This window comes from Mustelus asterias, chromosome 5 (genome assembly GCF_964213995.1).
Source record: "Mustelus asterias chromosome 5, sMusAst1.hap1.1, whole genome shotgun sequence".
NCBI lineage: Eukaryota > Metazoa > Chordata > Chondrichthyes > Carcharhiniformes > Triakidae > Mustelus > Mustelus asterias.
The window spans coordinates 13,981,646-14,009,301 of record NC_135805.1 but is presented as its reverse complement, the minus strand read 5'-3'; the positions used below and the strand labels follow the sequence as shown (position 1 = coordinate 14,009,301).

The following is a 27,656-nucleotide window of genomic DNA, read 5'->3' as shown; positions in this document are numbered from 1 at the left end:
CCTCAGTTCAACATCTCGGCCGAAGGATGGCACCTCTGACGATGCAGCACTCCCGCAGTAGCTCAGCACAGGACAGGAATGGACACGAGGGTCCAGGGGTCTGTCTTTATAATCCTGCTGAATCCACGATTTGTGCTGTCGGACATGAGGGACTGAGCGTTTCACCTCATCGCACCCAGCCAGCTGCATGGCCAATAGACTCAGGTACCCCAGGAGGTGTCCACTGGCACAGGGCAGCAGGAGAGGCTGACAGAGAGCATCCAACAGTACTGCTGAGGAAGCTGGGTGTTAAAGAAGATCTTGGTGTCAGCGAGGGAGCTGAGAAGACAAGGAACTGAGGGACAGAGTTCCAGACATTCACCGCCCTCTGTGTAAAAAACTTGCCTCGCACATCTCCTCTAAACCTGTCCCCACTCACCTTAAACCTATGTCCCCTGGTACTTGACTTTTCTACCCTGGGAAAGAGTACCTGACTATCCACTCTGTCAATGCCACTCATCATCATTCATAGAATCATAGAATCCCTGCAGTGCAGAAGGAGGCCATTCAGCCCATTGAGTCTGCACCGACCACAATCCCACCCAGGCCCTATCCCCATAACCCCATGCATTTACCCTAGCTAGTCCCCCTGACACTAAGGGTCAGTTTAGCATGGCTAATCAACCTAACCCGCACATCTTTGAACTGTGGGAGGAAACTGGAGCACCCAGAGGAAACCCACGCAGACATGGGGAGAATGTGCAGACTCCACGCAGACAGTGACCCGAGCCGGGAATCGAACCCGGGTCCCTGGTGCAGTGAGGCGGTAGTGCTAACCACTGTGCCACCGTGACGCCCCACTCGAGAATGGGGAAACAGCCGCCCCATCCTAAGGTCAGCCCACCCCTGGGGAAGCCCGCCCTGAGGTGGGGCCAGACTGGGGAGCTGTGCCGATGGGCTTTTCCACACCCCCCCCTCCCCGGCTGTCAGCTGGGAGGATCCCAGCCCCCTCCCCCCCCCCCCGCCATCCGGCACTGCCGGAGCCGGGGTATTTATGTGGAGCCTGCAGGTTGGAGTCGTATCTGGCGCTCTCACCTTCACCCCTTCGATCCTGAAGCCCAGTGTGGCGGTGGAACTGATTGTCTCCCTCCACTGCATGTACCGCGGCTTGGAGATGGCTCGCTGATCCTGCTCCTCCGCAGTTGGAGCCTCAGGATCCACCTCCACCATCTTCAGGTACATGTCCCTCCTCAGGCTGCGATTCTTGCTGGCTTTGGTCAGCTCGTCCTCCAGGTACGTCCTGCGGAGACCGTAATCGGCAAGGTGAGAGAGGGAGGGGCGGAGGATTTCACCCTTCCCCCTTCTCTATTTCCTCCATCCCACTGTGCGCCAGTCGAGACAGAGCGCGCTGGGGCCTGTGCGTGAGTCGAGACAGAGCGCGCTGGGGCCTGTGTGTGTGTCGAGACAGAGCGCGCTGGGGCGTGTGTGTGTGACGAGACAGAGCGCGCTGGGGCGTGTGTGTGAGCCAAGACAGATCGCGCTGGGGCCTGTGCATGAGTCGAGACAGAGCGCGCTGGGGCCTGTGTGTGAGTCGAGACAGAGCGCGCTGGGGCCTGTGTGTGAGTCGAGACAGAGTGCGCTGGGGACTGTGTGTGAGTCGAGACAGAGCGCGCTGGGGTCTGTGTGTGAGTCGAGACAGAGCGCGCTGGGGCCTGTGTGTGAGTCGAGACAGAGTGCGCTGGAGCCTGTGTGTGTGTCGAGACAGAGCGTGCTGGGACCTGTGTGTGAGCCAAGACAGAGCGCGCTGGGGTCTGAGTGTGAGACAAGACAGAGCGCGCTGGGGCCTGTGTGTGAGTCGAGACAGAGCGCGCTGGGGCCTGTGTGTGAGTCGAGACAGAGCGCGCTGGGGCCTGTGTGTGAGTCGAGACAGAGCGCGCTGGGACCTGTGTGTGAGTCGAGACAGAGCGCGCTGGGGCCTGTGTGTGAGTCGAGACAGAGCGCGCTGGGACCTGTGTGTGAGTCGGGGCAGAGTGCGCTGGGGCCTGTGTGTGAGTCGAGACAGAGCGCGCTGGGGCCTGTGTGTGAGTCGAGACAGAGCGCGCTGGGACCTGTGTGTGTCGGGGCAGAGTGCGCTGGGGCCTGTGTGTGAGACAAGACAGAGCACGCTAGGACCTGTGTGTGAGACAAGACAGAGTGCGCTGGGGCCTGTGTGTGAGTCGAGACAGAGCGCGCTGGGGTCTGTGTGTGAGTCGAGACAGAGCGCGCTGGGGCTTGTGTGAGTCGGGTCAGAGTGCGCTGGGGCCTCTGCGTAAGTCGAGACAGAGCGCGCTGGGGCCTGTGTGTGAGCCAAGACAGATCACGCTGGGGCCTGTGCATGAGTCGAGACAGAGCGCGCTGGGGCGTGTGTGTGAGCCAAGACAGATCGCGCTGGGGCCTGTGCATGAGTCGAGACAGAGCGCACTGGGGCCTGTGTGTGAGACAAGACAGAGCGCGCTGGGGTCTGTGTGTGAGACAAGACAGATCGCGCTGGGACCTGTGTGTGAGACAAGACAGAGCGCGCTGGGGTCTGTGTGTGAGACAAGACAGAGCGCGCTGGGGTCTGTGTGTGAGTCGAGACAGAGCGCGCTGGGGCCTGTGTGTGAGTCGAGACAGAGCGCGCTGGGGTCTGTGTGTGAGTCGAGACAGAGCGCGCTGGGGTCTGTGTGTGAGTCGAGACAGAGCGCGCTGGGGACTGTGTGTGAGTCGAGACAGAGCGCGCTGGGGCCTGTGTGTGAGTCGAGACAGAGCGCGCTGGGGACTGTGTGTGAGTCAAGACAGAGCGCGCTGGGGTCTGTGTGTGAGTCGAGACAGAGCGCGCTGGGGCGTGTGTGTGAGCCAAGACAGATCACGCTGGGGTCTGTGCATGAGTCGAGACAGAGCGCGCTGGGGCGTGTGTGTGAGCCAAGACAGATCACGCTGGGGCCTGTGCATGAGTCGAGACAGAGCGCACTGGGGCCTGTGCATGAGTCGAGACTGAGCGCGCTGGGGCCTGTGTGTGAGTCGAGACAGAGCGCGCTGGGGACTGTGTGTGAGTCGGGGCAGAGTGCGCTGGGGCCTGTGTGTGAGTCGAGACAGAGTGCGCTGGGGACTGTGTGTGAGTCGGGGCAGAGTGCGCTGGGGACTGTGTGTGAGTCGAGACAGAGCGCACTGGGGCCTGTGTGTGAGACAAGACAGAGCGCGCTGGGACCTGTGTGTGAGTCGGGGCAGAGTGCGCTGGGGCCTGTGTGTGAGACAAGACAGAGCGCGCTGGGGCCTGTGTGTGAGTCGAGACAGAGCGCGCTGGGACCTGTGTGTGAGTCGGGTCAGAGTGCGCTGGGGCCTGTGTGTGAGTCGGGTCAGAGTGCGCTGGGGCCTCTGCGTAAGTCGAGACAGAGCGCGCTGGGGCGTGTGTGTGAGCCAAGACATATCACGCTGGGACCTGTGCATGAGTCGAGACTGAGCGCGCTGGGGCCTGTGTGTGAGTCGAGACAGAGCGCGCTGGGGACTGTGCGTGAGTCGGGGCAGAGTGCGCTGGGGACTGTGTGTGAGTCGGGGCAGAGTGCGCTGGGGCCTGTGTGTGAGACAAGACAGAGCGCGCTGGGGCCTGTGTGTGTGTCGAGACAGAGCGCGCTGGGGACTGTGTGTGAGTCGGGGCAGAGTGCGCTGGGGACTGTGTGTGAGTCGGGGCAGAGTGCGCTGGGGCCTGTGTGTGAGACAAGACAGAGTGCGCTGGGGCCTGTGTGTGAGACAAGACAGAGCGCGCTGGGGCCTGTGTGTGAGTCGAGACAGAGCGCGCTGGGGCCTGTGTGTGAGTCGAGACAGAGCGCGCTGGGGCCTGTGTGTGAGTCGAGACAGAGCGCGCTGGGGACTGTGTGTGAGTCGGGGCAGAGTGCGCTGGGGCCTGTGTGTGAGACAAGACAGAGCGCGCTGGGACCTGTGTGTGAGACAAGACAGAGCGCGCTGGGGCCTGTGTGTGAGTCGAGACAGAGCGCGCTGGGACCTGTGTGTGAGTCGAGACAGAGCGCGCTGGGGCCTGTGTGTGAGTCGAGACAGAGCGCGCTGGGACCTGTGTGTGAGTCGAGACAGAGCACGCTGCGGCCTGTGTGTGAGACAAGACAGAGCGCGCTGGGGCCTGTGTGTGAGTCGAGACAGAGCGTGCTGGGACCTGTGTGTGAGTCGGGTCAGAGTGCGCTGGGGCCTCTGCGTAAGTCGAGACAGAGCACGCTGGGGCGTGTGTGTGAGCCAAGACAGAGCACGCTGGGGCCCGTGCATGAGTCGAGACAGAGCGCGCTGGGGTCTGTGTGTGAGTCGAGACAGAGCGCGCTGGGGCGTGTGTGTGAGCCAAGACAGAGCACGCTGGGGCCCGTGCATGAGTCGAGACAGAGTGCACTGGGGCCTGTGCATGAGTCGGGACTGAGCGCGCTGGGGCCTGTGTGTGAGTCGAGACAGAGTGCACTGGGGCCTGTGTGTGAGTCGAGACAGAGCGCGCTGGGGCCCGTGCATGAGTCGAGACAGAGTGCACTGGGGCCTGTGCATGAGTCGAGACAGAGTGCACTGGGGCCCGTGCATGAGTCGAGACAGAGCGCGCTGGGGTCGGTGTGTGAGTCGAGACAGAGCGCGCTGGGGCGTGTGTGTGAGCCAAGACAGATCACGCTGGGGCCTGTGCATGAGTCGAGACTGAGCGCGGTGGGGCCTGTGTGTGAGTCGAGACAGAGCGCGCTGGGGCCTGTGTGTGTGTCGAGACAGAGCGCGCTGGGGCCTGTGTGTGTGTCGAGACAGAGCGCGCTGGGGCCTGTGTGTGAGTCGGGGCAGAGCGCGCTGGGGTCTGTGTGTGAGACAAGACAGAGCGCGCTGGGGTCTGTGTGTGTGTCGAGACAGAGCGCGCTGGGGACTGTGTGTGTGTCGAGACAGAGCGCGCTGGGGCCTGTGTGTGAGTCGAGACAGAGCGCGCTGGGGCCTGTGTGTGTGTCAAGACAGAGCGCGCTGGGGCCTGTGTGTGAGACAAGACAGAGCGCGCTGGGGCCTGTGTGTGAGTCGAGACAGAGCGCGCTGGGGCCTGTGTGTGAGACAAGACAGAGCGCGCTGGGGACTGTGTGTGAGTCGGGACAGAGCGCGCTGGGGCCTGTGTGTGAGACAAGACAGAGCGCGCTGGGGACTGTGTGTGAGTCGGGGCAGAGCGCGCTGGGGCCTGTGTGTGAGTCGGGGCAGAGCGCGCTGGGGCCTGTGTGTGAGACAAGACAGAGCGCGCTGGGGCCTGTGTGTGAGTCGAGACAGAGCGCGCTGGGGCCTGTGTGTGAGTCGAGACAGATCACGCTGGGGCCTGTGTGTGAGTCGGGTCAGAGTGCGCTGGGGCCTGTGTGTGAGTCGGGTCAGAGTGCGCTGGGGACTGTGTGTGAGTCGGGACAGAGCGTGCTGGGGCCTGTGTGTGAGACAAGACAGAGCGCGCTGGGGACTGTGTGTGAGTCGGGGCAGAGCGCGCTGGGGCCTGTGTGTGAGTCGGGGCAGAGCGCGCTGGGGCCTGTGTGTGAGACAAGACAGAGCGCGCTGGGGCCTGTGTGTGAGTCGAGACAGAGCGCGCTGGGGCCTGTGTGTGAGTCGAGACAGATCACGCTGGGGCCTGTGTGTGAGAGAAGACAGAGTGCGCTGGGGCCTGTGTGTGAGTCGGGGCAGAGCGCGCTGGGGCCTGTGTGTGAGACAAGACAGAGCGCGCTGGGGACTGTGTGTGAGTCGAGACAGAGCGCGCTGGGGACTGTGTGTGAGTCGAGACAGATCACGCTGGGACCTGTGTGTGAGTCGGGGCAGAGCGCGCTGGGGACAGTGTGTGAGTCGAGACAGAGCGCGCTGGGGCCTGTGTGTGAGACAAGACAGAGCGCGCTGGGGACTGTGTGTGAGTCGAGACAGAGCGCGCTGGGGCCTGTGTGTGAGTCGGGTCAGAGTGCGCTGGGGCCTGTGTGTGAGTCGGGTCAGAGTGCGCTGGGGACTGTGTGTGAGTCGGGTCAGAGTGCGCTGGGGCCTGTGTGTGAGTCGGGTCAGAGTGCGCTGGGGACTGTGTGTGAGCCGAGACAGAGCGCGCTGGGGCGTGTGTGTGAGACAAGACAGAGCGCGCTGGGGACTGTGTGTGAGACAAGACAGAGCGCGCTGGGGCCTGTGTGTGAGACAAGACAGAGCGCGCTGGGGACCGTGTGTGAGTCGAGACAGAGCGCGCTGGGGACTGTGTGTGAGTCGAGACAGATCACGCTGGGACCTGTGTGTGAGTCAGGGCAGAGCGCGCTGGGGACTGTGTGTGAGTCGAGACAGAGCGCGCTGGGGCCTGTGTGTGAGTCGGGTCAGAGTGCGCTGGGGACTGTGTGTGAGTCGGGTCAGAGTGCGCTGGGGCCTGTGTGTGAGTCGGGTCAGAGTGCGCTGGGGACTGTGTGTGAGTCGAGACAGAGCGCGCTGGGGTGTGTGTGTGAGACAAGACAGAGCGCGCTGGGGACTGTGTGTGAGACAAGACAGAGCGCGCTGGGGCCTGTGTGTGAGACAAGACAGAGCGCGCTGGGGACTGTGTGTGAGTCGAGACAGAGCGCGCTGGGGCCTGTGTGTGAGTCGGGTCAGAGTGCGCTGGGGACTGTGTGTGAGTCGGGTCAGAGTGCGCTGGGGCCTGTGTGTGAGTCGGGTCAGAGTGCGCTGGGGACTGTGTGTGAGTCGGGGCAGAGCGCGCTGGGGCCTGTGTGTGAATCAAGACAGAGCGCGCTGGGGCCTGTGTGTGAGTCGGGGCAGAGCGCGCTGGGGCCTGTGTGTGAGTCGGGGCAGAGCGCGCTGGGGACTGTGTGTGAGTCGAGACAGTTCACGCTGGGGACTGTGTGTGAGTCGAGACAGAGCGCGCTGGGACCTGTGTGTGAGTTGAGACAGAGCGCGCTGGGACCTGTGTGTGAGTCGAGACAGAGCGCGCTGGGGCCTGTGTGTGAGTCGAGAGAGATCACGCTGGGGCCTGTGTGTGAGAGAAGACAGAGTGCGCTGGGGCCTGTGTGTGAGTCGGGGCAGAGCGCGCTGGGGCCTGTGTGTGAGACAAGACAGAGCGCGCTGGGGACTGTGTGTGAGTCGAGACAGAGCGCGCTGGGGACTGTGTGTGAGTCGAGACAGAGCGCGCTGGGGACTGTGTGTGAGACAAGACAGAGCGCGCTGGGGACTGTGTGTGAGTCGAGACAGAGCGCGCTGGGACCTGTGTGTGAGTCGGGGCAGAGCGCGCTGGGGACAATGTGTGAGTCGAGACAGAGCGCGCTGGGGCCTGTGTGTGAGACAAGACAGAGCGCGCTGGGGACTGTGTGTGAGTCGAGACAGAGCGCGCTGGGGCCTGTGTGTGAGTCGGGTCAGAGTGCGCTGGGGCCTGTGTGTGAGTCGGGTCAGAGGGCGCTGGGGACTGTGTGTGAGTCGGGTCAGAGTGCGCTGGGGACTGTGTGTGAGTCGGGTCAGAGTGCGCTGGGGACTGTGTGTGAGCCGAGACAGAGCGCGCTGGGGCGTGTGTGTGAGACAAGACAGAGCGCGCTGGGGACTGTGTGTGAGACAAGACAGAGCGCGCTGGGGCCTGTGTGTGAGACAAGACAGAGCGCGCTGGGGACTGTGTGTGAGTCGAGACAGAGCGCGCTGGGGACTGTGTGTGAGTCGAGACAGATCACGCTGGGACCTGTGTGTGAGTCGGGGCAGAGCGCGCTGGGGACTGTGTGTGAGTCGAGACAGAGCGCGCTGGGGCCTGTGTGTGAGTCGGGTCAGAGTGCGCTGGGGACTGTGTGTGAGTCGGGTCAGAGTGCGCTGGGGCCTGTGTGTGAGTCGGGTCAGAGTGCGCTGGGGACTGTGTGTGAGTCGAGACAGAGCGCGCTGGGGCGTGTGTGTGAGACAAGACAGAGCGCGCTGGGGACTGTGTGTGAGACAAGACAGAGCGCGCTGGGGCCTGTGTGTGAGACAAGACAGAGCGCGCTGGGGACTGTGTGTGAGTCGAGACAGAGCGCGCTGGGGCCTGTGTGTGAGTCGGGTCAGAGTGCGCTGGGGACTGTGTGTGAGTCGGGTCAGAGTGCGCTGGGGCCTGTGTGTGAGTCGGGTCAGAGTGCGCTGGGGACTGTGTGTGAGTCGGGTCAGAGTGCGCTGGGGCCTGTGTGTGAGTCGGGTCAGAGTGCGCTGGGGACTGTGTGTGAGTCGAGACAGAGCGCGCTGGGGTGTGTGTGTGAGACAAGACAGAGCGCGCTGGGGACTGTGTGTGAGACAAGACAGAGCGCGCTGGGGCCTGTGTGTGAGACAAGACAGAGCGCGCTGGGGACTGTGTGTGAGTCGAGACAGAGCGCGCTGGGGCCTGTGTGTGAGTCGGGTCAGAGTGCGCTGGGGACTGTGTGTGAGTCGGGTCAGAGTGCGCTGGGGCCTGTGTGTGAGTCGGGTCAGAGTGCGCTGGGGACTGTGTGTGAGTCGGGGCAGAGCGCGCTGGGGCCTGTGTGTGAATCGAGACAGAGCGCGCTGGGGCCTGTGTGTGAGTCGGGGCAGAGCGCGCTGGGGCCTGTGTGTGAGTCGGGGCAGAGCGCGCTGGGGACTGTGTGTGAGTCGAGACAGTTCACGCTGGGGACTGTGTGTGAGTCGAGACAGAGCGCGCTGGGACCTGTGTGTGAGTTGAGACAGAGCGCGCTGGGACCTGTGTGTGAGTCGAGACAGAGCGCGCTGGGGCCTGTGTGTGAGTCGAGAGAGATCACGCTGGGGCCTGTGTGTGAGAGAAGACAGAGTGCGCTGGGGCCTGTGTGTGAGTCGGGGCAGAGCGCGCTGGGGCCTGTGTGTGAGACAAGACAGAGCGCGCTGGGGACTGTGTGTGAGTCGAGACAGAGCGCGCTGGGGACTGTGTGTGAGTCGAGACAGAGCGCGCTGGGGACTGTGTGTGAGACAAGACAGAGCGCGCTGGGGACTGTGTGTGAGTCGAGACAGAGCGCGCTGGGACCTGTGTGTGAGTCGGGGCAGAGCGCGCTGGGGACAATGTGTGAGTCGAGACAGAGCGCGCTGGGGCCTGTGTGTGAGACAAGACAGAGCGCGCTGGGGACTGTGTGTGAGTCGAGACAGAGCGCGCTGGGGCCTGTGTGTGAGTCGGGTCAGAGTGCGCTGGGGCCTGTGTGTGAGTCGGGTCAGAGGGCGCTGGGGACTGTGTGTGAGTCGGGTCAGAGTGCGCTGGGGACTGTGTGTGAGTCGGGTCAGAGTGCGCTGGGGACTGTGTGTGAGCCGAGACAGAGCGCGCTGGGGCGTGTGTGTGAGACAAGACAGAGCGCGCTGGGGACTGTGTGTGAGACAAGACAGAGCGCGCTGGGGCCTGTGTGTGAGACAAGACAGAGCGCGCTGGGGACTGTGTGTGAGTCGAGACAGAGCGCGCTGGGGACTGTGTGTGAGTCGAGACAGATCACGCTGGGACCTGTGTGTGAGTCGGGGCAGAGCGCGCTGGGGACTGTGTGTGAGTCGAGACAGAGCGCGCTGGGGCCTGTGTGTGAGTCGGGTCAGAGTGCGCTGGGGACTGTGTGTGAGTCGGGTCAGAGTACGCTGGGGCCTGTGTGTGAGTCGGGTCAGAGTGCGCTGGGGACTGTGTGTGAGTCGAGACAGAGCGCGCTGGGGCGTGTGTGTGAGACAAGACAGAGCGCGCTGGGGACTGTGTGTGAGACAAGACAGAGCGCGCTGGGGCCTGTGTGTGAGACAAGACAGAGCGCGCTGGGGACTGTGTGTGAGTCGAGACAGAGCGCGCTGGGGCCTGTGTGTGAGTCGGGTCAGAGTGCGCTGGGGACTGTGTGTGAGTCGGGTCAGAGTGCGCTGGGGCCTGTGTGTGAGTCGGGTCAGAGTGCGCTGGGGACTGTGTGTGAGTCGGGGCAGAGCGCGCTGGGGCCTGTGTGTGAGTCGAGACAGAGCGCGCTGGGGCCTGTGTGTGAGTCGGGGCAGAGCGCGCTGGGGCCTGTGTGTGAGTCGGGGCAGAGCGCGCTGGGGACTGTGTGTGAGTCGAGACAGTTCACGCTGGGGACTGTGTGTGAGTCGAGACAGAGCGCGCTGGGACCTGTGTGTGAGTCGAGACAGAGCACGCTGGGACCTGTGTGTGAGTTGAGACAGAGCGCGCTGGGACCTGTGTGTGAGTCGAGACAGAGCGCGCTGGGGCCTGTGTGTGAGTCGAGAGAGTTCACGCTGGGGCCTGTGTGTGAGTCGAGACAGAGCGCGCTGGGGACTGTGTGTGAGTCGGGGCAGAGTGCGCTGGGGCCTGTGTGTGAGTCGGGGCAGAGTGCGCTGGGGCCTGTGTGTGAGACGAGACAGAGCGCGCTGGGGACTGTGTGTGAGTCGAGACAGAGCGCGCTGGGGACTGTGTGTGAGTCGAGACAGAGCGCGCTGGGGACTGTGTGTGAGTCGAGACAGAGCGCGCTGGGGACTGTGTGTGAGTCGGGGCAGAGCGTGCTGGGGCCTGTGTGTGAGTCGAGACAGAGCGCGCTGGGGCCTGTGTGTGAGTCGAGACAGAGCGCGCTGGGGCCTGTGTGTGAGTCGAGACAGAGCGCGCTGGGGCCTGTGTGTGAGACAAGACAGAGCGCACTGGGGCCTGTGTGTGAGTCGAGACAGAGCGCGCTGGGGCCTGTGTGTGAGTCGAGACAGAGCGCGCTGGGGACTGTGTGTGAGTCGAGACAGAGCGCGCTGGGGACTGTGTGTGAGTCGAGACAGAGCGCGCTGCGGACTGTGTGTGAGTCGAGACAGAGCGCGCTGGGGCCTGTGTGTGAGTCGAGACAGAGCGCGCTGGGGCCTGTGTGTGAGTCGAGACAGAGCGCGCTGGGGACTGTGTGTGAGTCGAGACAGAGCGCGCTGGGGCCTGTGTGTGAGTCGAGACAGAGCGCGCTGGAACCTGTGTGTGAGTCGAGACAGAGCACGCTGGGGCCTGTGTGTGAGACAAGACAGAGCGCGCTGGGGCCTGTGTGTGAGTCGAGACAGAGCGCGCTGGAACCAGGCGACTCACCTCACTCCCATTTTACAGTCCATCACACATGGCAGGTCAAACTCGGCCAGAAGGTCATCCATCTGGTTGTACCTCTCGCCGTCCTTCTCCACCTCACCGTGGTAAGCCGGCACGTAGGGGCGCAATGTGTCGCCCATCAGGCCGTCCAGACAACGCCGCTCACACTCACAGAACTTCTTCAAGATCTTGCCATTCGCTCCAGCCTTGAAACTACCTGTCAGAGAGGATGGAGATTACAAACAGAGCAGTTCCCCGGGGTCAGCACTTGCCTCCCAATCCTCCACCCTACCCTGACTGATCTTTTCATGCTTCTCTTCACCCTTTCCCAACCTGCTCCGGGTTTTACCCATCCCGCTCCGGATTTTACCCATCCCGTTCAGTGTTTTACCCAGCTCACTCCAGGTTTTATTATCCCACTCCAGGTTTTATTATCCCACTCCGGGTTTTACTAATCCCACTCCGGGTTTTAATTCATCCCACTCTGGGTTTTATGCATCCCGCTCCGGGTTTTACCCTTCTGGTTCCAGGTTTTATCCATCCCGCTCCAGGTTTCACCCAGCTCGCTCCGGGTTTATCCATCCCGCTCTGGATTTTACTCATCCCGCTCCGGGTTTTACTCATCCCGCTCCAGGTTTTACCCATCCCAAAGAACAAAGAACAGTACAGCACAGGAAACAGGCCCTTCGGCCCTCCAAGCCTCTGCCGCTCATTGGTCTAACTCGACCATTTGTTTGTATCCCTCCATTCCCAGGCTGCTCATGTGACTATCCAGGTAAGTCTTAAACGATGCCAGCGTGCCTGCCTCCACCACCCTACTTGGCAGCGCATTTCAGGCCCCCACCACCCTCTGTGTAAAAAGGTCCCTCTGATATCCGAGTTACACCTCGCCCCTCTCATCTTGAGCCCGTGACCCCTCGTGATCGTCACCTCCGACCTGGGAAAAAGCTTCCTACTGTTCACCCTATCTATACCCTTCATAATTATGTACACCTCTATTAGGTCTCCCCTCATTCTCTGTCTTTCCAGGGAGAACAAGCCCAGTTTACCCAATCTCTCCTCATAGCTAAGACCCTCCATACCAGGCAACATCCTGGTAAACCTTCTCTGCACCCTCTCTAAAGCCTCCACATCCTTCTGGTAGTGTGGCGACCAGAACTGGACGCAGTACTCCAAATATGGCCTAACCAGCATTCTATACAGCTGCAACATCAGACTCCAACTTTTATACTCTATACCCCGTCCTATAAAGGCAAGCATATCATATGCCTTCTTCACCACCTTCTCCACCTGTGCTGCCACCTTCAAGGATTTGTGGACTTGCACGCCTAGGTCCCTCTGTGTTTCTATACTCTTGATGGCTCTGCCATTTATTGTATAACTCCCCCCTACATTAGTTCTTCCAAAATGCATCACTTCGCATTTATCCGGATTAAATTACATCTGCCATTTCTCCGCCCAATTTTCCAGCCTATCTATATCCTGCTGTATTGTCCGACAATGTTCATCGCTATCTGCAAGTCCAGCCATCTTCGTGTCATCCGCAGACTTGCTGATAACACCAGTTACACCTTCTTCCAAATCATTTATATATATCACAAATAGCAGAGGTCCCAGTACAGAGCCCTGCGGAACACCACTGGTCACAGACCTCCAGCCGGAAAAAGACCCTTCGACTGCTACCCTCTGTCTCCAGTGGCCAAGCCAGTTTTCTACCCATCTAGCCACCTCTCCTTGTATCACATGAGCCTTAACCTTCTTAACCAACCTGCCATGAGGGACTTTGTCAAATGCCTTACTGAAATCCATATAGACGACATCCACGGCCCTTCCTTCGTCAACCGTTTTTGTCACTTCCTCAAAAAACTCCATCAAATTTGTAAGGCACGACCTCCCTCTTACAAAACCATGCTGTCTGTCACTAATGAGATTGTTCCGTTCTAAATGCGCATACATCCTGTCTCTAAGAATCCTCTCCAACAACTCCCCTACCACGGACGTCAAGTTCACTGGCCTATAATTATCCTGTTTATCCCTGCTACCCTTCTTAAATAACGGTACCACATTCGCTATCCTCCAATCCTCAGGGACCTCACCTGTGTCCAACGAAGAGACAAAGATTTCCATCAGAGGCCCAGCAATTATATCTCTTGTCTCCCTGAGCAGTCGAGGATAGATGCCATCAGGCCCTGGGGATTTGTCAGTTTTAATGTTACCTAAAAAACCCAACACTTCCTCCCTTGTAATGGAGATTCTCTCTAACGGGTCAACACCTCCCTCTGAGACACTCCCAGTCAACAAGTCCCTCTCCTTTGTGAATACCGATGCAAAGTATTCATTTAGGATCTCCCCTATTCCCTTAGGTTCTCAGCATAATTCCCCTCCTTTGTCCCTGAGAGGTCCGACTTTTTCCCTGACAACTCTTTTGTTCCTAACATATGAAAAAAATGCCTTGGATTCTCCTTAATCCTGTCTGCCAAGAACATTTCGTGCCCTTCTAACTCCCCGTTTGAGTTCTTTCCTACTCTCTCTATATTCCTCCAGAGCTCCATCTGTTTTCAGTTGCCTGGACCTAACGTACGCCTCTCTTTTCTTTTTGATCAGATCCTCAATTTCCCTGGTTATCCACGGCTCTCGAATCCTACCTTTCCTATCCTTCCTTTTTACAGGCACATGCCTGTCCTGCAGCCTTATCAACTGTTCCTTAAAAGACTCCCACATGCCAGACGTGGACTTACCCCCGAACAGCCTCTCCTAATCAACGGCCACCAATTCCTGCCTAATCCAGCTATAGTTAGCCTTCCCCCAATTTAGCACCTACCCTTAGGACAGCACTCGTCCTTGTCCATTACTATCCTAAAGTTAACAGAGTTGTGGTCACTATTTGCCACATGTTCCCCAACCGAAACTTTGACGACCGGACTGGGCTCATTTCCCAGAACTAGAATGTTGTTCCTCTGTTTAAGAAAGGGAATAGAAATGACCCTGGTAATTATAGGCCGGTTAGTCTTACTTTGGTGGTTGGTAAGTTGATGGAAAAGATCCTTAGGGATGGGATTTACGACCATTTAGAAAGATTCGGATTAATCCGGGATAGTCAGCACGGATTTGTGAAGGGCAAGTCGTGCCTCACAAATTTGATAGAGTTTTTTGAGGAGGTAACTAAGTGTGTTGATGAAGGTAGGGCAGTTGATGTCATATACATGTATTTTAGTAAGGCGTTTGATAAGGTCCCCCATGGTCGGCTTATGAAGAAAGTAAGGGTGTGTGGGATAGAGGGAAAGTTGGCCGATTGGATAGGTAACTGGCTATCTGATCGAAGACAGAGGGTGGTGGTGGATGGAAAATTTTCGGACTGGAGGCAGGTTGCTAGCGGAGTGCCACAGGGATCTGTGCTTGGTCCTCTGCTCTTTGTGATTTTTATCAATGACTTAGAGGAGGGGGCTGAAGGGTGGATCAGTAAATTTGCTGATGACACCAAGATTGGTGGAGTAGTGGATGAGGTGGAGGGCTGTTGTAGGCTGCAAAGAGACATAGATAGGATGCAAAGCTGGGCTGAAAAATGGCAGATGGAGTTTAACCCTGATAAATGTGAGGTGATTCATTTTGGTAGGACTAATTTAAATGTGGATTACGGGGTCAAAGTTAGGGTTCTGAAGACTGTGGAGGAACAGAGAGATCTTGGGATCCATATCCACAGATCTCTGAAAGTTGCCACTCAAGTGGATAGAGCTGTGAAGAAGGCCTATAGTGTGTTAGCTTTTATTAACAGGGGGTTGGAGTTTAAGAGCCGTGGGGTTATGCTGCAGCTGTACAGGACCTTGGTGAGACCACATTTGGAATATTGTGTGCAGTTCTGGTCACCTCACTATAAGAAGGATGTGGAAGCGCTGGAAAGAGTGCAAAGGAGATTTACCAGGATGCTGTCTGGTTTGGAGGGTAGGTCTTATGAGGAAAGGTTGAGGGAGCTAAGGCTGTTTTCTCTGGAGCGGAAGAGGTTGAGGGGAGACTTAATTGAGGTTTATAAAATGATGAAGGGGATAGATAGAGTGAACGTTGAAAGACTATTTCCTCGGGTGGATGGAGCTATTACAAGGGGGCATAACTATAGGGTTCGTGGTGGGAGATATAGGAAGGATATCAGAGGTAGGTTCTTTACGCAGAGAGTGGTTGGGGTGTGGAATGGACTGCCTGCAGTGATAGTGGAGTCAGACACTTTAGGAACATTTAAGCGGTTATTGGATAGGCACATGGAGCACACCGGGATGATAGGGAGTGGGATAGCTTGATCTTGGTTTCAGATAAAGCTCGGCACAACATCGTGGGCCGAAGGGCCTGTTCTGTGCTGTACTGTTCTATGTTCTATGTTCACAGTAGCACAGTGATTAGCACTGCTGCCTCACAGCACCAGGGACACGGGTTTGATTCCCGGCTTGGGTGACTGTCTGTGTGGTGTCTGCACGTTCTCCCCGTGTCTGCATGGATTTCCTCCGGGTGCTCCGGTTTCCTCCCACAGTCTGAAAGGCGTGCTGGTTAGGTGTATTGGCCATTTTAAATTCTCCCTCAGTGGACCCGAACAGGCACTGGAGTGTGGCGACATTGCAGTGTTAATGTAAGCCTACTTGTGACTAATAATTATAAACTTTAAAAACTTTTAATGTATAGGATGGGATAATGTGTAGGGTGGGATAACATGTGGGATGGGGTAATGTATAGGATGGGGTAAGGTGTAGCATTGGAAAATGTATAGGATGGGATGTATAGGATGGGATAGTGTATAGGATGGGATAAGGTATAGGATAGGATAATGTATAGGATGGGATAGTGTATAGGATGGGGTAATATATAGGGTGGGGTAGTGTATAGGATGAGATGTATATAATGGGGTAATCTATAGGATGGGGTAATGTATAGGGTGGATGATGTATAGGATCGGATCATGTATGGGATGGGATAATGTAGAGTGTGGGGTAGTATAGGATGGGATAGTGTATAGGATGGGATTATGTATAGGGTGGGGTAATGTATAGGGTGGGGTAGTGTATAGGGTGGGCTGATGTATAGGGTTGGGTAATGTATAGGATTGGGTAATGTATAGGGTGGGGTAATGTATAGGATGGGAGATTATATAGGGTGGGGTAATGTATATGATGGGAGAGTGTATAGGGTGGGGTATTGTATAGGGTGGGGTAATGTATAGGATGGGAGAGTGTATAGGGTGGGGTAATGTATAGGGTGGGTAATGTATAGGATGGGAGATTATATAGGGTGGGGTAATGCATAGGATGGGAGAGTGTATAGGGTGGGGTATTGTATAGGGTGGGGTAATGTATAGGGTGGGGTAATGTATAGGACGGGAGATTGTATAAGGTGAGGTAATGTATAGGATGGGAGAGTGTGTAGGGTGGGGTATTGTATAGGGTGGGATAGTGTATAGGATGGGGTAATGTGATGGGTGGGATGTATAGGGTTAGATGTATAGGATGGGATGTATAGGGTGGGATGTATAGGGTGGGATGTATAGGGTTGGATGTATAGGATGAGATAATCAACGCTGGCTTCTGATGAGTTAATTTCAGTAATTGGGGAAAATGTTTGACCTCAGTGCGTCTGAGCTGGAGTGAGGAAGTTCTCCCGCTGTTTGTAACTATCGCCGGTGGAGTGGTCTGCCAGCCCTCGTGTGGTGTTTTACTCGGTGCTCAGAAACTACTCCAGACTCAGCACTGGAGAATGAAACTTTATCCAATAGAAAGCCACGAGAGGAATGAACCTAAACTGTGGGGAGTGAACAGGGTGAAATAATCAGCTTTGTTCATGGGTCAGTGCGTGGTTTCCGACTGGCTGGGAATCTGGCAACTAATGAGAGGAAAGTGCCTCGTTAAGTATTATTAATCAGGTTCCTGATGTCTCAGCAATCCCCAAATGGACTCCGAGTGTGGAAACCCTGCAAGCAGAAATACAGACTGGACCTGAACCTACCAGCATGTCCTGCTAGCTGTATCCATGGATACCGTTTCTTGAAGGACATTACAAAGGGCGACCAGTGAACCATGTTCTTAATCTTCTTCCAGGATTTACTCTGAAACAGAGTGAGAGAGAACATTAAAGTTTATTTATTAGTCACAAGTGAGGCTTACATTAACACTGCAATGAAGTTACTATGAAATTCCCCGCGTTGCCACACTCCAGCGCCTGTTCGGGTCAATGCACCGAACCAGCTCGTCTTTCAGACTGTGGGACTCATGTGTGAGTCCAGCTTCCACCCGAAACACGTTAAAGAAGCCATCCCCTACGGACAGGCCCTCCGTATACACAGGATCTGCTCGGATGAGGAGGATCGCAACAGACACCTCCAGACGCTGAAAGACGCCCTCATAAGAACAGGATATGGCGCTCGACTCATCGATCGACAGTTCCGACGCGCCACAGCGAAAAACCGCACCGACCTCCTCAGAAGACAAACACAGGACACAGTGGACAGAGTACCCTTCGTCGTCCAGTACTTCCCCGGAGCGGAGAAGTTACGACACCTTCTCCGGAGCCTTCAACATGTCATCGATGAAGACGAACATCTCGCCAAGGCCATCCCCACACCCCCTCTACTTGCCTTCAAACAACCGCGCAACCTCAAACAGACCAGCAAACTACCCAGCATTCAGGAGAACAGTGACCACGACACCACACAACCCTGCCACAGCAACCACTGCAAGACGTGCCGGATCATCGACACGGATGCCATCATCTCATGTGAGAACACCATCCACCAGGTACACGGTACATACTCTTGCAACTCGGCCAACGTTGTCTACCTGATACGCTGCAGGAAAGGATGTCCCGAGGCATGGTACATTGGGGAGACCATGCAGACGCTACGACAACGGATGAATGAACACTGCTCGACAATCACCAGGCAAGACTGTTCTCTTCCTGTCGGGGAACACTACAGCGGTCACGGGCATTCAGCCTCTGATCTTCGGGTAAGCGTTCTCCAAGGCGGCCTTCACGACACACGACAGCGCAGAGTCGCTGAGCAGAAACCGATAGCCAAGTTCCGCACACATGAGGATGGCCTCAACCGGGATCTTGGGTTCATGTCACACTATCTGTAACCCCCACGACTTGCCTGGGCTTGCAAAATCTCACTAACTGTCCTGGCTGGAGACAATACACATCTCTTTAACCTGTGCTTAGCCCTTTCTCCACTGGCTCCACTCCTGTACCTGTAAAGACTTGCATTCCAACCATTATCTTGTAATTGAGTTTGTTGCCCTGTTTGTAAACCAAATCCTGCACTCACCTAATGAAGGAGCGGCGCTCCGAAAGCTCGTGCTACCAAATAAACCTGTTGGATTTTAATCTGGCGTTGTGAGACTACTTACTGAGACTGTGAGAGGAAACTGTGAGAGCACCCAGAGAAAACCCACACAGACACGGGGAGAACGTGCAAACTCCACACAGACAGTGACCCGAGCTGGGAATCAAACCTGGTTCCTGGTGCTGTGAGGCAGCAGTGCTAGAGAACGTTAGTAAGACCACCCTGACTGGCAACCCACACCCTGTAACACATTGACTGGCACCACATATACTCCTATAGTGACTGGTAACTCACACTCTGTAACACATTGACTGGCACCACATATACTCCTATAGTGACTGATAACCCACACCCTGTAGTTGTCTGGCTCTCTGCACACTGTAGGTTGGAAATATTGGTTCCATACAGAGTTCTGCTAAATCAAACATACACAAGAATCCTCCACAGCTCGTGGTGTCCAGGATTTCATTGGAATCTTTCTCTGGATTGAGAAGTAATGAGACATTAGAATCCCATTCTGACCAAACTGGGAGTGAGGAATAAGCAAAATACTGTGGAAGCTGAAATCTGTCTACATCAATGGGGACAAAGTAGAAAGGATCGGTAGCTTCAAGGTTTTAGGTGTCCAGATCACCAACAACCTGTCCTGCTCCCCCCATGCCGACACTACAGTTAAGAAAGCCCACCAACGCCTCTACTTTCTCAGAAGACTGAGGAAATTTGACATGTCAGCAATGACTCTCACCAACTTTTACAGATGCACCATAGAAAGCATTCTTTCTGGTTGTATCACAGCTTGGTATGGCTCCTGCTCTGCCCAAGACCGCAAGGAACTACAAAAGGTCGTGAATGTAGCCCAATCCATCACGCAAACCAGCCTCCCATCCATTGACTCTACACTTCCCGCTGCCTCGGAAAAGCAGCCAGCATAATTAAGGACCCCACGCACCCCGGACATTCTCTCTTCCACCTTTTTCCTTCAGAAAAAAGATACAAAAGTCTGAGGTCACGAACCAACCGACTCAAGAACAGCTTCTTCCCTGCTGCTGTCAGACTTTTGAATGGACCTACCTCGCACTAAGTTGATCTTTCTCTACACCCTAGCTATGACTGTAACATTACATTCTGCACTCTCTCCTTTCCTTCTCTATGAACGGTATGTTTTGTGTGTACAGCGCGCAAGAAACAATACTTTTCACTGTATGTTAATACATGTGACAATAATAAATCAAATCAAAACAAATCTGAGGAGGTGGGAAGGCAGGGCTCTTGGATTGAGAAATGAACGCATGGATATTAGAAAGCGGAGGTTTAAGATGGTCACAGTCTAAAGTTGTTGCACTCAATGTTGAACTCTGAGAGCTATTTCTGCCTCTCCTTCGTTCTGATGAAAAGTCATACAAACTCAAAAGGTTCACTCTGCTTCCTATCCCTACAGCTGCTGCCAGACCTGCTACATATCTGCAGAATTTTCTGTTCTTGCAGGACGGAGGAAGACCAGTGTCCCCAGTGTTCAAACACTGGCTGGATGCGTCCCAGGCATGGTGGTTAACACTGCTGGTGGTTAACTCATAATGCCAGGGACCCTTGGGTCACTGTCTGTGCAGAGTTTGCAAATTCTCCTCATGTCTGCATGGGTTTCCTCCCACAGTCCGAAAGATGTGCGGGTTAGTTGCATTGGCCATGCTAAATTGCCCCTTGGTGTCCCAAGATATATCGATGAGGGGGATTAGCCATGGGAAATGTGTTGGGTTATGGGGATAGATCGGGGAAGAGGGCCTGGGCTGCTGGAGAGTCGGTGCAGACTCGATGGGCCGAATGGCCTCTTCTGCACTGTAGTCATTCTATGGAATTTATAAAACGCCGACAGGATATGTTCCCTCTGGAATTCCCTCCCTAAAACCTCTTCATCTCATTTTCCTCCTTTAAGACACTTCTTAAAACCCTTCTCTTTGACTAATATCTTGGTCTTAATACTTGCTTTAGTTGGCTCAGAGTTGAATCACATTCCATGGGATGTTTTAATGGGTTAAAGGTGCTATATAAATGCAAGTTGTTGTTCTCTATCCTTTCCCAGCCCAAGGGAGATTTATATTTGGAGTTCACGGGATGTGGGTATTCCTGGCTAGGCCAGCATTTGTTACCCATCCCTAGTTGCCCTTGAACTGAGTGGCTTGCTAGGCCATTTCAGAGGGCAGTTGAGAGTCAACCACATTGCTGTGGCTCTGGAGTCACATGTAGGCCAGACCGGGTAAGGACGGCAGATTTCCTTCCCTAAAGGACATTAGTGAACCACATGAGTTTTTTACAACCGTCGATGATAGTTGTCATGGTGACCATCACTGAAAATAGTTATATACCGGATTTATTAATCGTGGGGAGGGTGGCGTAATGATATTGCCACAATCCAGAAACCCTGGGCAAGATCTGGGGAACCGGGTTCAAATCGCAAGATGGCAGATGGTGATATTTATAGAGTCACAGAGGTTTACAGAATGGAAACAGACCCTTCAGCCCAACTAGTCCATGCCGTCCAGTTTTTACCACTAAACTAGTCCCAATTGCCTGTGTTTGGACCATATCCCTCTATACCCATCTTATACATGTAACTGTCTCAATGCTTTTTAAAAGACAAAATTGTACCCGCCTCTACTACTACCTCTGGCAGCTCGTTCCAGACACTCACCACCCTCTGTGTGAAAAAATTGCCCCTCTGAACACTTTTGTACCTCTCCCCTCTCACCTTAAACCTATGCCCTCTAGTTTTAGACTCCCCTACCTTTGGGAAAAGATGTTGACTATCCAGCTGATCTATGTCCCTCATTATTGGGGTGGCACGGTAACACAGTGGTTAGCACTGCTGCCTCACAGCTCCAGGGACCTTGGTTCGATTCCCAGCTTAGGTCACTGTCTGTGTGGAGTTTGCGTGTTCTCCCTGTGTCTGCGTGGGTTTCCTCCGAGTGCTCCAGTTTCCTCCCACAGTCCAAAGATGTGTGGGTTAGGTGAATGGGCCATGCTAAATTCTCCCTCGGTGTACCTGAACAGGCGCCGGAGTGTGGTGACTAGGGCATTTTCACAGTAACTCCATTACAGTGTGAATGTAAGCCTACTTGTGACGAATAAATAAACTTTTTTTTAATTTTATAGACTTCTATAAGACCACCCCTAAGTCTCCTACACTCCAGAGAGAAAAAGTCCCAGTCTATCAGTCTATCCAGCCTCTCCTTATAACTCAAACCATCAAGTCCCGGTAGCATCCTAGTAAAGCTTTTCTGCACTCTTTCTAGTTTAATAATATCCTTTCTATAATAGGGTGACCAGAACTGTACCAGTATTCCAAGTGTGGCCTTACTAGTGTCTTGTACAACTTCAACAAGACGTCCCAACTCCTGTATTCAATGTTCTGACCGATAAAACCAATCTGAATTCAGTAAAAACAAATCTGGAATTAAAAGGCTAGTGATGATCATGAAACCCAAAGAGAAAATGCTGGAAAATCTCAGCAGGTCTGGCAGCATCTGTGAGGAGAGAAAAGAGCTGATGTTTCGAGTCCCGATAACTCTTTGTAACAAAGGGTCACCTGGACTCGAAACGTCAGCTCTTTTCTCTCCTCACAGATGCTGCCAGACCTGCTGAGATTTTCCAGCGTTCTTTCGTTTGGTTTCAAATTCCAGCATCCCGCAGTGTTTTGCTTTTATCTTAGTGTCGGAAAAACCCATCTGGTTCACTAATGTCCTTTGGAGAAGGAAATCTGCCGTCCTCACCCGGTCTGGTCTACATGTGACTCCAGACCCACAGCAATGTAGTTTTTTTTATTCATTTGTGGAACATGGGCGTCGCTGGCCAGCATTTATTGCCCATCCCTAGTTACCCAAGGGGCAGTTGAGAGTCAAACACATTGCCGTGGTTGACTGCCCTTTGGTCGCAAGGCCACAACTGCCCTTTGACGGAGAGCAGTTAGGAATGGGCACTAAATGCTGACCCAGACAATGGCACCCACATCCCATAAATTAATTTGATTTGAACCCGTGTCCCCAGAGCATTGACCTGGACCTCTGGATTACTAGTCTGGGGACATTCCCACTACTCCCCCAAATCCCTTTGTCCTTTCCGGATCCCTGCTGATGTGGTGCAGTCGGACTGGGAGCTGAGTGTTGTGTGTGACTCTGCAGTCACCGGGGGGGGGGGGGGGGTAGCAGTGCAGCCTGTGTCCGTCCTCCTCTCAGGGTGAAAGTACCAAAACTATAAGTGGAAAGGGCAGAGAGAGTTGGATTTACAGCTGCACTGTAAAATACCCACACTGTCTAGATCTTGTGGGGTGGAGAGAGACTAATGGAGCAAATATTACATTCCACACAGGTCATTCCACCCTCCTGCCTGGTCACACCCCCTCGTGTTCAGTCACGCTCTGTAAGCTACACTGTGTTCTCTGAGGGTATTGGATGAGTAAGAAGTCTCACAACACCAGGTACAGAGAGATTTGTTTTACGGGAATACAAGAGATAAAGGACTCCCGTTACATGGAGACACTGAGGTTATTATCACAGAAGAGAGGGTTGAGGATTTGATCGGGACTTCAAAATCACGAGGGCTTTTGAGGGAATCAATAAGGAAACAAAAGGGTTGGTAACCAGTGGACACGGCTTTGCAGTAATTTGTAAATGAGCCAGAGGGTGGATGAGGAGAATGTCTTTAACACAGCGAGTTGTTCCAATCCGGAATGTTCTGTTGGAAAGGGCAGAGCAAGCTGATTCAACAGCGACCTTCCAAAGGATACTGGATAAGGAGAATTCTGCAGGACAATGTGGAAGGAGCAGTTCAGAGTGGGAACAGTTGGATCTCTCTTTAAGGGAGAAATTGAGCGCAGGCTTAATGGGACGAATGGCCTCCTCCTGTGCTGTATCATGCTATAGGGTCAAAACCATTGTCTTAGACTGAACATTTGTTATCATAGAATAGAATCATAGAATCCCTACAGTGCAGAAGGAGGCCATTCAGCCCATCGAATCTGCACCAACCAGGTCCTATCCCCATAACCCTACATATTTACCCTGCTAGTCCCCCTGACACTAGGGTAAATTTAGCATGGCTAATCCACCTAACCCACACATCTTTGGACTGTGGGAGGAAACCGGAGCACCCGGAGGAAACCCACGCAGACACAGGGAGAACGTGCAGACTCCACACAGACAGTGACCCAAGCCAGGAATCGAACCCGGGTCCCTGGCGCTGTGAGGCAGCAGTGCTAACCACTGTGCCGCCCCAGGATGAAAGGCTGAGTAAATTGGATTTGTTTCTCTGAGGTCCTTTCCTGATCCTCTATGTCTCAATAAGGTCGGCTCTCATTCGTCTAAACTCCAATGAGTATAGACCCAAACTCCTCGACCCTTCCTCATAGGATCGTCCCCTCATCCCAGGAAAGAGTCGAGTGAACTTTCTCTGAACTGTCCCTAATGCAATGGCATCCTTTCTTAAATAAGCACACCAAAACTTTGCACTCCAGACCTGATCTTATCCAACTGGAGCAAAACCTCCCTCCTTTTAGATTCCATTGGCCTTGCCATAAACAACAACATTCCATTTGCTTTCCTAATCACTTGCTGGGATCAGGGAATGTTGTCATGCGAGGAATAGGGGAAATGTGCTGAGAAGGTAATCAGGGAATTGGATCAGAGAATGCTGCCGGGAGTGGGATCAGGGAATGTTGTCAGGAATGGGATCTTTTTTTAAAGTTTATTTATTAGTCACAAGTCGGCTTACATTAACACTGCAATGAAGTTACTGTGAAAATCCGCTAGTCGCCACACTCTGGCGCCTGTTCGGGTACACTGAGGGAGAATTTAACATGGCCAATGGACCTAACCAGCACGTCTTTTGGACTGTGGGAGGAAACCGGAGCACCCGGAGGAAACCCACGCAGACACGGGGAGAGCGTGCAAACTCCACACAGACAGTGACCCAAGCCGGGAATTGAACCCGGCTCCCTGGCGCTGTGAGGCAGCAGTGCTAAACACTGTGCCACCCTTTGGGAGTGTTGTCGGGAGTGGGATAAGGAAATGTTGTCAGGAATGGGATCCGGGAGCGTTGTCGAGAGTGGGCTCAGGGAATGTTGCCGGGAATTGGATCGGAGAATGCTGTCGGGAGAAGGATAAGGGAATGTTGTTGGGAGTGGGATCAGGAAGTGTTGTCGAGGTTTCAGTTCAGGGATTGCTGCACTTCCTGCTTTAGTTCCCGCTTCCATCGGCCCATGAATTAGGCCATTCAGCCCATCAAGTCTGTTCCGCCATTCAATCGTGTGACCCTCATTCCCATTCTCCTGCCTTCTCCCCATAACCCTCGACCCCCTTACTGATCAAGAATCTATCTATCTCCCGTTGCGGCGTGCATTTATTCTGAGTGGACTGGTTCCTGAGCCAGCAGTGTGCTGTCCCTGGGACAGAGCAGTCAAGCCAAGAAGAAGCCAACACAAGAGGCTGGAGGGTTGAAGAATGAGAGCACTGTCTCTCTCTCTCTCTCTCTCTCGGCTGTCGAGAGGAAATGCTGATGTCGTTGGTGCAGAGACACTGACAGCCTGCAAGCTGCAGTGAGCTTTAGTGCACAAACACACCCTGACAGCATTGCCCGTACAGCTGCACAGAAGGAACACCCCCCCCCCCCCCCCCCGCTCTCTCTGGCCCTGCTCCAAGCGACGTCACTTTTTCCACCACTGCCTTGCTAGCTGTGGTATGTGTGGTCCTCTCTCAGATCACTTCGTGGCTTAAAGAGCTTCTCCCCCCCCCCCCCGACTTACAACAATGGTTCAACAATGCAGCCCCGGCCTGCGAGTGTGAAGCCTTCCGTGGTGCTCTAACCCTCCCCGCCCCCCCCCCCCCCCCCCTTTCCTCCCGCAGCGACACACCATCACAGTACAGTTAACTTATGCTTAATCAGCACACAGGTACTTGGACACAGAGTTCCTTTACTGTCTGCCTGAGGCACTCCCTCTCCTGACAATAATATTTTCCGAATGAGGAAAGATTCCTGCCAAATTCCTCCCCTCACAAGATCAGGAAAGCCCATTCTCTCCGTCCACCCGGGCAACACCTCTCTGCAGCAGCAAGCTGTGTCTCAAAAGTTTCTGCTGTTATTTTTTTTTTTGTCTGCGCTGTATCCTGGAGTCCATTCTCCGTGTCGATCATTCCAGGAGACACTTCCTGATATTAATCCCAAAGTAATTGTAAAAACCTGTAGTCCGGCCCAACTCTCACAGTTTAATGTAAAGTCATAGAATCCCTACAGTGCAGAAGGAGGCCATTCGGCCCATCGAGTCTGCACTGACAACAATCCCACCCAAGCCCGTAATCAACTTGATTTTGTGTCCCTGTGTGGAGTTTACACAGTAAGGAGTCTCACAACACCAGGTTAAAGTCCAACAGGTTTATTTGGTAGCAAACGCCACTAGCTTTCGGAGCGCTGCTCCTTCGTCAGATGAGTGGGAGATCTGCTCATAAACAGCAAACAGGGCATATAAAGACACAAACTCAATTTACAGAATAATGAATAATGGTTGGAATGCGAGTCCTTACAGCTAATCAAGTCTTAAAGGTACAGACAATGTGAGTGGAGAGAGCATTAGCACAGGTTAAAGAGATGTGTATTGTCTCCAGCCAGGACAGCCAGTGAGATACTGCAAGTCCAGGCAAGTTGTGGGGGTTACAGATAGTGTGACATGAACCCAATATCCCGGTTGAGGCCATCCTCATGTGTGCAGAACTTGGCTATCAGTCTCTGCTCAGCGACTCTGCGCTGTCGTGTGTCGTGAAGGCCACCTTGGAGAACGCTTACCTGAAGATCAGAGGCCGAATGCCCGTGACCGCTGAAGTGTTCCCCAACAGGAAGAGGATACTCTTGCCTGGTGATTGTCGAGCAGTGTTCATTCATCTGTTGTCGTAGTGTCTGCATGGTCTCCCCAATGTACCATGCCTCGGGACATCCTTTCCTACAGCGTATCAGGTAGACAACGTTGGCCGAGTTGCAAGAGTATGTACCGTGTACCTGGTGGATAGTGTTCTCACGTGAGATGATGGCATCCGTGTCGATGATCTGGCACATCTTGCAGAGGTTGCTGTGGCAGGGTTGTGTGGTGTCGTGGTCACTGTTCTCCTGAAGGCTGGGTAGTTTGCTGCGGACAATGGTCTGTTTGAGGTTGTGCGGTTTTTTGAAGGCAAGAAGTGGGGGTGTGGAGATGGCCTTGGCGAGATGTTCGTCTTCATCAATGACATGTCGAAGGCTCCAGAGAACATGTCATAGCTTCTCCGCTCCGGGGAAGTACTGGACGACGAAGGATACTCTGTCCGCCGTCTCCCTTGTTTGTCTTCTGAGGAGGTCGGTGCGGTTTTTCGCTGTGGCGCGTCGGAACTGTCGATTGATGAGTCGAGCGCCATATCCTGTTCTTATGAGGGCATCTTTCAGCGTCTGGAGGTGTCTGTTGCGATCCTCCTCATCTGAGCAGATCCTGTGTATACGGAGGTCTGTCCGTAGGGGATGGCTTCTTTAACGTGTTTAGGGTGGAAGCTGGAGAAGTGGAACACCGTGAAGTTATCCGTGGGCTTGCGGTACAGTGAGGTACTGAGGTGACCGTCCTTGATGGAGATGCGTGTGTCCAAGAATGCAACCGATTCCAGAGAGTAGTCCATGGTGAGTCTGATGGCGGGATGGAACTTGTTGATGTCATCATAGAGTTGTTTCAGTGATTGTTCACCATGAGTCCAAAGGAAGAAAATGTCATCGATGTATCTAGTGTATAGCATCGGTTGAAGGTCCTGTGCGGTGAAGAGGCCTTGTTCGAACCTGTGCATGAAGATGTTGGCATATTGAGGTGTGAATTTGGTCCCCATGGCTGTTCCGTGTGTCTGGATGAAGAACTGGTTGTTGAAGGTGAAGACATTGTGGTCCAGGATAAGAAGATAAGAACATAAGAACATAAGAAATAGGAGCAGGAGTAGGCCATCTAGCCCCTCGAGCCTGCCCCGCCATTCAATAAGATCATGGCTGATCTGACGTGGATCAGTACCACTTACCCGCCTGATCCCCATAACCCTTAATTCCCTTACCGATCAGGAATCCATCCATCCGCGCTTTAAACATATTCAGCGAGGTAGCCTCCACCACCTCAGTGGGCAGAGAATTCCAGAGATTCACCACCCTCTGGGAGAAGAAGTTCCTCCTCAACTCTGTCTTAAACCGACCCCCCTTTATTTTGAGGCTGTGTCCTCTAGTTTTAACTTCCTTACTAAGTGGAAAGAATCTCTCCGCCTCCACCCTATCCAGCCCCCGCATTATCTTATAAGTCTCCATAAGATCCCCCCTCATCCTTCTAAACTCCAACGAGTA

The 27,656-nt window shown here is 54.4% G+C and overlaps 1 protein-coding gene across 1 annotated transcript in view; it reads right to left on the bottom strand.

Annotated features, from left to right (window-relative positions):
* The window catches only part of LOC144493372 (inositol-trisphosphate 3-kinase B-like), a 61,250-nt gene extending 36,156 nt beyond the window's left edge, over nucleotides 1–25,094 (bottom strand). Inside the window, exons 1-4 of the mRNA XM_078212194.1 lie at nucleotides 25,075–25,094; nucleotides 16,949–17,048; nucleotides 10,973–11,186; nucleotides 1,075–1,279 (exon numbers count right to left, since the gene is read on the bottom strand). Of these exons, the coding sequence (XP_078068320.1) occupies nucleotides 1,075–1,279; nucleotides 10,973–11,186; nucleotides 16,949–17,021 (492 nt within the window). The 5' untranslated portion in view covers nucleotides 17,022–17,048; nucleotides 25,075–25,094. The remainder of the gene's footprint in view (nucleotides 1–1,074; nucleotides 1,280–10,972; nucleotides 11,187–16,948; nucleotides 17,049–25,074) is intronic.
* Between the last annotated feature and the right edge of the window lie 2,562 nt (nucleotides 25,095–27,656).